Source organism: Haemaphysalis longicornis, unplaced genomic scaffold (genome assembly GCF_048455015.1).
Source record: "Haemaphysalis longicornis isolate Haplotype H1 unplaced genomic scaffold, Haemaphysalis longicornis Haplotype H1 scaffold_20, whole genome shotgun sequence".
NCBI lineage: Eukaryota > Metazoa > Arthropoda > Arachnida > Ixodida > Ixodidae > Haemaphysalis > Haemaphysalis longicornis.
In genome coordinates, this window is record NW_027526296.1 from 5,818,670 (window position 1) to 5,828,474 (window position 9,805).

A 9,805-nucleotide genomic window follows, 5' to 3' on the forward strand; every position below is an offset into this window, starting at 1 on the left:
ACCTATTTGTGTTGTCGTTGTACTTGATTGCTAGAGCGGATCTCAGCTTTGAAATTTCGTGTCAGTACTCCTTTAAGCGGGTGCATTAGCCCTTCTCACGCCCGATTCTTGGCCAATCGCCCACGTGGGTATGTGCCATGTCAGCGGCCAGGCAGCGCGCGCCCATCTCCCCCCGTTGCCAAGGAAGACGAGGAGATTCCTGGCCAATCCCCCACGTGGGTATGTGCCATGTCAGCGGCCAGGCAGCGCGCGCCCATCTCCCCCCGTTGCCAAGGAAGACGAGGAGCGCGCGCACCCGCAGCTGTTGCTATGCGGACGGCGGCGGACGCTTCAGGCTCGCTTAAGAAGTGCATTCGCACTTAAAACGCCTGTGTGTCCGAGATTTCGGCGCACGTTAAAGATCCCCGGGGGGTCAAAATTAATCCGGAGCCCTCCACTACTGCGCGCCTCACCGCCTGCGTTGAGTCGGCGAGTTAAACCCTACAATCAATCAGTTAAGACAGCTTCTAGCTCACAGCAGCCCTATTGGTTTTGCCGCAGTTGCACTTGAGGCGAAGAATAGCCGCGGTTGCCGTTGCCCGATTGTTGTCGAATGTGTAGGATTGTTTCGTTGTCGGTCTCGAAATCCGGAAGACGATCACCGTTGGCATGAAGGAGTGTGCACTTAGCTGATAAAGAAATGAATGAATGAATGAATGAGTTTCATAAAGATGGTGCAAAGTATGGACATAACCAGCAACGGCTTTCGGATTAGATCAGATAAAACTTTATTATTGCCACAGGTGGGATGGTTTTGAGGTCGACTTCAATGTCCTTCAGGCGACGGCAGGATTCCGTTACATCTCTGTGGCGCCTTCGGCCACTGGGCTGGTGAGGCCTGGGTCAGAGGTTCTGTGCTGAGCAGCGCGGCCTCCCACTGCTCCTCGTTGGGGATTTGGAATAAGATTGGGTGCTTTTTAATGGTTTGTAGTGGTTTTTCTTCACAGGACCAAATCACGTGTCGTGGGTGGTGTATATTTATAGCAAAGAGGGCATTAGTTGGAGTGCAACTCGGGGTAGTAGAGTGATAGGAGAGCAGGGGTGGGAAATGTGAATGTTTGAAGTTGGCGCCACACTACAGAGTGGCGGCGGGAGAGGGAGGAATCGGGTGGTGGGAAGCGAGCTCTGGACAGTCGGTAGTAATGGAGTAGCTATCGTTAGGTCAAGAGGCCATCCCTATAGGGATCCTGCGCTGGCTAGGAGGCGCTCCGAACGTCTTGCACTGAGCGCCACCAAGGGGAGAGGCGCAGAAACACCAAGTAGTACGGAAGCAGCCGATCGTCCGATCCGCGCCTGCTCATACGTGCCCACGGTTCCGCTTTGGCTTCGTTTCGTGCTGTGTTTGCTGGAGGACAATGCCGCCGGTGGTTTTACGGTATGGGTTTGCTAGGGTAAATTCACCCGAAGAGTTTTTAAGAGAAAGCTTGCTGTCTAAAGGCCGCAAGCTGTGCACAGCAAGTTACGTGTACAACGCGGAGGAAAGCGATCCCCACGAGGCAGGCGGTCCTCGCAGTTCTCGTGTGACTGCGAAGTGCAATTCGCAGGTGAAGGACATGTCCTACGATGTCGCAATCCAGGTGAGTAGTTTTTAATATTGGTTTTCGGGTTGTCAATCAGAAAATTAAAACGGCAGAGCTTCTTTTGTGTTGTCTTTCTGCCGTTTTCTCGCTTGTCGCTCCTTGCAGTTATTTATTGGCTGATGACTTTCTCTTTCTCTATTGGAAATTAACGAAAGAGCGCTGCATAATAATGTAAGTCTGCTATGTTTTTTTTTTTCTCTCTAGCTGTCGTCAGAAAGAAAAATAGTCAGCGCGACCTGCAGTTGCAAGGCTGGCCTTGGCGGCCGTTGCAAGCACGTAGCCGCCGTGGTGGTTTTTCTGAACACAGACCGGCCGTCGTCAACGGATCTTCCCCAGGCCTGGGGGCGCAGGACTTCGAAACCTGACACCTCGAAAAAAGAGTCCATCGAAGACCTGTTCGGCGGTTAGTGTGTGTTTGTGAATGTGAGCGGGTGAATTTGCGAATGTGAGCTGGGAATTAGGCTTCAGCGCAAAAAAAAAAAAAAAAAAAAAAAAAAAAAAACGGTCCCAGCGTAGACCGAAAAGCTTGCCGCGGTGCACTTGGTCCCCGTTTAGCTTTCTAAGGTGATGCCTTCATCACACATGCACGAAGGGAAGCTCCGCTACTACTGCTTGCTTAACAACCGGCAGTAGGTGCATGCTTGGATGTGCTAGTTCGGTTACTGAGACTTCCTTTTGTGCGTGTGAATTAGTAGTTCCGAAATACCAAAGCAGCGTCTAAGACTTGCTACTCTTGTCTTTTGCAGAGTACAAACCAACTTATGTTGGCGGGAAGCGGCCGAAACAATGCGAGCCTGGCTACGTGCTGCAACATTTTCCAGATGTCAGCTGCAGCATGAACACAGCACTCAGGGTGGAGCTCCAAGGAGAAAGCGAGCGTGCTGTGCACGACGTTCTAGAAAATTTATGCGCACAGGCAGCTTTCAATGCCGATTTGTGTTCAGTGAAAGAAGTGCTGCTTCGGGACGACAGTTTCCCTCTGTATGGAACACACCTAGGAAGCCAGATTTGCCCAAGTGCAGGCAGCCTTGCGTTGACTGCAGAGGAAAAGAAGTTCTTTGAAACAGAGGTGGCATGCAGCCAGGTGCAAGCGGAAGTGATTGCTGCAGAAACCATAACTCAAGGAAAATGTGCTCGGTTCGTAACAAAAGAACACAAACCAGTGTTTCTTCTATTTAATGCATGATCACACACTTATCATTGCTGTGGAAATACATCTTGTGGGCATTTTGTTTACAGATGGCACAAGGAGAGGTCGTTGCGCATAACGAGCTCGACTGCACACCGCATTATATCGAGGAAGCGGTCGTTCGATACCCTGGCACAACAACTTCGAAACTCTAACGTGCCTAGGGTTGACTCCATTGTATACGGTAAGAACTATTACTTTACTGCAAAAATGAACTTACCTTTAATGTCAGAGACGTAATGAAGGCAAAAAAGACAATGCTGTGTGCACTGGTGGTGACAGTTTTTCACGACTATTTGTATAAGCAAAATACTTTATTAAATGGCTTGCAACAGAAATTCATGTTTGAAAATACAAATGGTGCAGCCCCTAAAGGGTGTAGTTTGGCGACAGGTTTCTCTCCCCCCCCCCCTTCCATTCTCTCCCTCCAAGGTGAGGCCAGTTTCAAAAAGTTGGTATTGAAACGTGTCGAGTTCTTGAAAATCATGGGGCCAGTCAATTTGAGAGGGAGGGCATCCTGGACTAGGAATTCTCCCTACAGGGCAAGTGCCCTAACACCAGCCCCATGGATTGTCAAATAAACAAACCTTTTCCTTTTGGTTTGTTTCAGGACTAGAAATGGAAGCTCAGGCCCGGATGGACTTCGAAAAAAAAATTGGCACCAGTGTGACCCAGGTATTGTGCTGTTACGTCTAGTATCAGTTTCTAATGCATCTGAAGGAATTGCTAAGCATTTTTGTTCATATTTAGCTAAAATACAGCAGTCTGCCTTTATTGTGAACACATTGACTATCTTGGGGCAATATTTGGTTGCTGCAAAGTGAAGTACTGGTTTTGTAATCAAGTAGCAGAAAGCTAGCATCTATCACCATTGATATGACATAGTCACCCAAGAGTTTGCCGTCTGCCCTTGGGGTTGCTAATGAAAACTAAAACTTGCAGGTCGGCCTTGTCGTTCACACTCAGCAGCCGTGGCTTTCGGCCAGCCCGGACGGGCTCTTCAAGACAACCAACGGGGTGACACTGCTCGAAATCAAGTGCCCCTTTACTCGAAAGGATGCGGCCATAGTTGATGCCGAGCTGTGTCACAGCTTCGTTGACTACATTATCTATGAAGATGGCTGCCTGAAACTGCGCAAGAATCACGCGTATTACTGCCAAGTACAGGTGGCCATGTATGTGACCAACACCAAAGATTGCTTTTTCTTTGTATACAGTTCAAAACAAAGCGTCACCATCGTCGTTGAGAGAGACGAGGCATTTTTGGCGGCAACCATTCCTCAACTGCAACATTTCTACTGTTCCTACTACCTGAAACAGCTGGTGCACTAAAAGCACTGGAAGTGTAAATAAATGTTTTCATCTCCTCAAATTGCAAGCTCAGCCTGCTATTTCTTGCTCCCACAGCATTGGAACCGTGCTATAAAGGTAGTGCTGTGGAATGGAGCTGTCCTACTGACTGCCCACACCTTAATAACGAAAATTGTAATGGTTCCCATATAGCTTTCTCCCCACACACTGTCTCAGAGAAGATTAGAATGATTGGGAAGAGACATTAAAGGGTAAAAGCAAGTTTGCCTATATTGGCAGAATACAGATATACCACTCAGCAGCAGTAGCTTATGAACACAAAAAACGCCAACAGCAATGAAACAAATATTGTCGCCAGTTACAGTCAATTGTGATGATAGGGGGATCGGCGAATCGATCCTGGCTTGTTGATCAGCGGCAGATGGCAGTCTACTCCAATACGTTTACAACATTTATGAGAACTGAAAAGCATACAATGCACATCAAAGTGGAATCAGGACCTGCACCAAGCAAGGCTCTCTCTCTCCTCTCCTCCACACATCAAACATCTTGCTTTCATTTGAAAAAAGCACGCCCCCAAAGGGGGTAGAACTGAGAGGGAGAAGGGACCTCAAAATCATGCACTTCTGGCCACTCAAGGCAGTGTTCACACATAGGCATTTGACCTACATTCCACATGCTGCATTGGCATTTCTATGTAAACGTGCAATCACAATTCCGGAACTACAGTTGCAACGAACAAGCGGGGGAAAAAACCCTTAACAAGCTCTTGCCGTGTTGTGTCAAACTCAGACCGCCACGACAGTGTACCTGAAGAAACGGATTCTCACTACACCAGGAAGGAAGGATTCCAAGTCATACCTCTTTCCTTCTGAGTAACAGCCAGCCGCCCATGACAATCTCTAACGCTCCCCTCCTCCAAACCTCTCAACCGCAAAACAGGCAAGGCGAGACACCATGTGGGCCTCACTGAAGACGAGTGCAAACGTAAATTCTCACGTCCCGAACACATCTGCTGTATGACTCTTGACCGGCGTATCTCCAATTGTTCCAATTATAGTTGCTGCGACATACTGGCAGCGTAAGAAAACTTCAGAGTAAAAAGTGTTCCTACAGCTGCGCTTTCCAAACCTTCCCAACTCGCCCAACTTTCCATCCTGTCAAATATGGTGGCACGGTCGACACACAACGAAGAAAGCAATGAAAAAAAAGAAAGACACTAGTGGCAGAGCTTTGTAATGAAGTGAGCTGCTACAAACTTAACACTGCCCTACCAACAAGGTTGTCCTTACACTATCTGTGTGTACAACACTGGCTGTGTGCTATATTAAACAACAATACGAAAGGAACCCCCAAAAATAGCACCTGCAACACACCAACATGCTATACTTCACAACACTGGCATTAAACGCAACAAGGTAACAGGAACACCATCCACGCACCAAGCAACCACAGGGCGAGCCCCACTCGTGCATTCCATGGCCCACCAGAACACACGCCAACACAAATAAATAACAGTATAGCATTCCTATAGCTGTGCTTCGCACGCGTCATAACAACGTACGGTGGAACCATCAAGACAATGAACAAATCGAGAAAAAAAACCCACAATCAAATCAATTTGTGACATAAGCAGCTGTGTGATCTTTCCGTCAGACTAAACGCTGGATAACTTTTTTTTGTTCCTTTAAGGTGTCAGCGCACGATATCGTGTAAAGAGGGGGTATAGCATGGCAGCTTCACTGAAATAAAGGGGCATGCGTTCAACTTGGTGTGTCAGCTTTTATTACAGGATTCTGCAAGTTGGCTAACACACAGGCCATGTGAAAAATCTGAGTAGCCGCAGGAATCAGACTAATGGGGAACCGGTGCTGGAAAATGCCATGTGTTTTTATGCGCTGGATCACACGTTCAACGTGAATCCTGACCTGAGCAATCTCATAAGTTTTGCTGGTATCAGCCTCTGAAAATTGCTGGCTGCCTGCTGAGAAAGGCGGCATTATTAAAACACCACTCTTTCCTGATACACCTGCCCTAATGCCTGGAAAGCCCTTGTCTGCCAGGATGACGTCACCTTCTTCAACCACTTCCAAAAACCCCGAGTTCACCACAACGTGCGTGTCTGTGCAGCGGCCTCCGTACGCTTTTGACTTGAATACGATAAAGCCAGACGGGGCAATCGCTACCAAGAACTTCAGGGTGAACCCGTTCTTGTAAGTGGAAAACAGCACATGCTGCTGCCTCACTTCAGAGGGCGATTCTGTTCGCACTTCTGTGCAGTCAACAATGAGGGTGCACTTTGGGTAGTTTACCTTAAAACAGTCTGGCAAGGTTTTCTGAGTGACATACCTGTCCAGCCTGTATATCCACCCACTGGTTGCATAAGCAAGAGTACCTAAAACAGCATGAAAAATTCTGGCGGCAGTGGTTTCATGTATGCCAAACAGTACAGCCATGGCGCTGAATGGTAGGCCATGTTTCATTTTGAAAAGAAAAATTATGAGCTTGTTCGGGAGGCTAACATCACTTGTTTTTTCCCGGACGTCCGGAAACAAGCTCAGCAGAAGGGCGAAGACATTGTCGTCTACCCCGCAGAGGTGCCGAATCCCTCCTGGTAAACGGCAGACGGCATCATAGCCTCCAAAGTAGCACACCCTCGTATCGGGCCCTACAGCACGATGAAGCACGGCTAGGTTGCGTGCCATCAGGGACCCGGCTTCAAATGTGTCAGCAGTGCCGCTGGTAGCTTTACAGGCCACATTTCCTTGGTGTTCATCAATTTTGCCCTAAAAACAACATAGCATAGCACAATCAGATAACTTTGACAATAAACCGAACTCTCATTCCGGGGGGTGAGAAAGTGCAAAATCTAAGACTTACAGAGTGGGCGGTCAGCCCTGCTGAGTTTTCCGGCAGGGCTTTGGTTGCCGGTGGTGCGTTCTGGCCACGCTGTTTGGACAGGTCCAGTGGTTGCAGCTGCTCGGACGTGTCTTTTGCAGCTTCCTGGAAAATTTCAAGGAGCACAGAATACAAATAATTTGGCTAGTAATACAAAACTGGCAAAGTATGTACCGGTTATTGTTTCACTAACCATAGGAATTTCCACGTCCATGTCGTCAGGGGAGCTATGATGCAAGCCGTTCCCATTTCCGTCTTTGACAACCACTGTAGGATGTGCTGGGTTTGCGCTGCTCTGAGCACGTGTTGTCCACCTGTACAAGTAGACGGAAAAGGTTTATTGACTCATGAAAAAAAAAAAGGCAAACTGAAAAGAACAAACGCTCCCAAGTTCATTATATGGTCTAAGAACAGTTTTGAAGGCGTGGTGTACACACCTGCAAGGCCAAGTGATTAACTAAATGTGTTAATATCATCGTAGTTCAATTGCAGGGGCTTCGTAGTTGCAACAGGGAATTCCGGGGAACAACAACAAAAACGACGGATGGGGGGGGGGGGGGGCGGCACTAGCACAGCAGCGCGAGACTAAATAAGGTGGACTGACGCCTCGCAGACGTCGTGAAATCTCCCCCCCTTCCTGCCCGAGACTCCGTTAATTCCCTGCAGTGCGCTTTGCAGCTACCGCGCTCGCGAGACCCGCTGCTGCCATTGCGACACTCCGTCTCGCGGACCGAAAATGGGCGTTGTGATATGCTCGCGTACTCATGACGCGCGACAACAAAATCAGGGTCGTGAAATTGCCGTACTCGTCCGCCAACGCGCACCGACAACGTATACACGTCGACCGGGTGCTGGCGGAGTTGTGCTGCAGAATTCGAATACACGGCCTCGTTTATGACAGCAAATGCTTACCTCTCGAACCGCTCCACGGACGAAGAAGCATCGCAAGGCTTTGCACGGCGGTACGCAGACGGGAAAATTGTGGGAACGTACGCAGGGTGGTGCATACAGTTGCTTGTTGCGTTGCCCACGAAATGCGTACTACATATCCTTGTGTTCCCAGTGGGCTGCCATGGCGTTCCGTCTGGCCTGTCGGTGGAATAAATAGTCGTAAACGCGTTGTCTTTTCACACTTAGACGCGCAACAGACGCGCAACGATGAGTCCGATTGCTTACCGTGTCCGTCGGACCGCCTGAACCCAGCGTTGTCGCCGCTCGACCTCGTACGGCTTCGACGGGAATGTATAGAAGACGATGTTTTCATCAAACCCTTCTTGGTTGTGGCATTCGTAGACACAGCAGTACCTCCGATTACGGGCCTTTTTGCGGGGCACGTCGCTACTAGTTGCGCTGCCACTCACGTTTGCAGCCATTTTCGTTGTGAGCTTCTGCTGCTTGTACTACCGGAAGTATGGTGGCGCTCTCCACTAGGGCGGCGCTACCTGTCAGTCAAAGCTCCAGCGCAGGATCCCTATAAGGGAACCGTTGAGGAGATTCCGCAGCGTCACTGGGCTCTTGGATGACCAGTTCTTGAGCAACCTCGTGTGCCGATTCGTTTCTAGGGAGTTCGGAATGAAAGCGAGTGACAGGATGACCGCTTACAACGAAATCGTGAAGTGGTACAGACTAGATAGAAGGAATATGACGCCACCTCATCCGGGCTTGAACCGTGAGGAAGCAGTAATATATAGACAACTACAGACAGAGTTGTTACACACCCCGGTGCTGATGAAGCACATATGTCCGAGTGTTTATGTAAGTGACCTTTGTTGTGTGTATCGAAAGGAGACAGCCACTGCGGCTCACATTTTGTGGGAGTATGAACAAGAATAGATTACTGCAAAACAATCTTTTGGAGAACAGAAACACAGACAATTAGCTTCATTGCATGCAGAGAAGATATATATGTGCAGCCGCAGGTTCTTTTGGGTGGGCATGAAATGCCATCTTACAGCAAACGTTTCTGCCCGAGAACCAAAGGCAATGACACCCTATTGCTGCCAGCAACGAAACACCGAAAGATAAAAAGTTATCTTTCAGGACAACGTTCCCAACCTTGCCGCAGATTAAAAACTTCCTCCTTGTCTCAGCGACAGAGTTGCGCAAGATGATGGCCACCCATCGCCAACCGCCAGAAGTGAGACCACCGGCGCGCTGCCCCTTTCGGCCTGTCACAGCAGATATGTCAGAGCTCCGAGGTTTCTTTCATTGGCCCGGACATTTGCTCGGCTCCACACGTTCTCCCAATATCGCGTTTAGGCGCTACGCTCCCTCGGCCGCTGACGGGAGCCGTGTCAACACTTGAATGCACCGCTTCTATACTCGCCGACGTGTCACCCGTCGCGTAGCGCGGGGGCCGAGAGTTAATTTTGCCTATTTTTCATCGTGGAGAGGCAGTTTCAGCGAGACGTGTCTATTAATAAACGAGACGGGTGTCGTCTTTGTCGCCACAATTTCTTCCGAGACGAACAGCGACGAGAAGCGCGGTCGCCCGTTATTGGGAAAGCCTTGGCCGCTCGCATGTTATTCTTCTGGGTCAACTGTTATAAACTCCTGTATACATCGCGCGTGACCCAATTCCCTCTTTCCACTGTGGGCTTTTACTGTGATGGTCCCGCAGTTGCAATTTTGTCCCCTTTAAGGCGGGGAATAAGCCGTAACAAAAGGACGAATCTGCCATAGTATGTTGGCTTTCTCTCCTTTATTTTCCCCCTTTCCATCTAAGGCCTTGTAGCACATTCCAAGACATAGTGACACTGTCTCGCTATGAACCCACTCTTTTCCGAAA

The 9,805-nt window shown here is 49.1% G+C and overlaps 2 protein-coding genes and 1 long non-coding RNA gene across 3 annotated transcripts; 1 reads left to right on the forward strand and 2 right to left on the reverse strand.

Annotated features, from left to right (window-relative positions):
* Positions 1-1,301: 1,301 nt before the first annotated feature.
* On the forward strand, positions 1,302-4,140 carry LOC144172374 (uncharacterized). Its single transcript, XM_077701129.1, has 6 exons — positions 1,302-1,616; positions 1,824-2,022; positions 2,366-2,756; positions 2,859-2,992; positions 3,419-3,483; positions 3,751-4,140. Exons 1-6 carry the CDS (start codon positions 1,395-1,397, stop codon positions 4,138-4,140), a joined length of 1,401 nt encoding a protein of 466 aa, XP_077557255.1. The 5' UTR covers positions 1,302-1,394.
* Positions 4,115-7,152, reverse strand: LOC144172332 (uncharacterized). Its single transcript, XM_077701093.1, has 2 exons — positions 7,000-7,152; positions 4,115-6,905 (listed from the first exon to the last, which is right to left on the reverse strand). The coding sequence occupies exon 2, from the start codon at positions 6,822-6,824 to the stop codon at positions 5,883-5,885; it is 942 nt and encodes a 313-aa protein (XP_077557219.1). The 5' UTR covers positions 6,825-6,905; positions 7,000-7,152; the 3' UTR covers positions 4,115-5,882.
* Positions 7,153-7,209: 57 nt separating this feature from the next.
* On the reverse strand, positions 7,210-8,456 carry LOC144172333 (uncharacterized). Its single transcript, XR_013322998.1, has 3 exons — positions 8,194-8,456; positions 7,930-8,106; positions 7,210-7,331 (listed from the first exon to the last, which is right to left on the reverse strand). It is a non-coding gene; the product is annotated as an uncharacterized LOC144172333 (long non-coding RNA).
* Between the last annotated feature and the right edge of the window lie 1,349 nt (positions 8,457-9,805).

Excerpts from the sequence above, each read along its gene's own strand:
- LOC144172374 (XM_077701129.1), top strand. The coding sequence starts at position 1,395 with ATGCCGCCGGTGGTTTTACGGTATGGGTTTGCTAGGGTAAATTCACCC. Across the intron at positions 2,757-2,858 it reads ACTCAAGGAAAATGTGCTCG|ATGGCACAAGGAGAGGTCGT; the intron begins GTTCGTAACAAA and ends TTTTGTTTACAG. Across the intron at positions 3,484-3,750 it reads TTGGCACCAGTGTGACCCAG|GTCGGCCTTGTCGTTCACAC; the intron begins GTATTGTGCTGT and ends TAAAACTTGCAG.
- LOC144172332 (XM_077701093.1), bottom strand. The coding sequence starts at position 6,824 with ATGGCACGCAACCTAGCCGTGCTTCATCGTGCTGTAGGGCCCGATACG.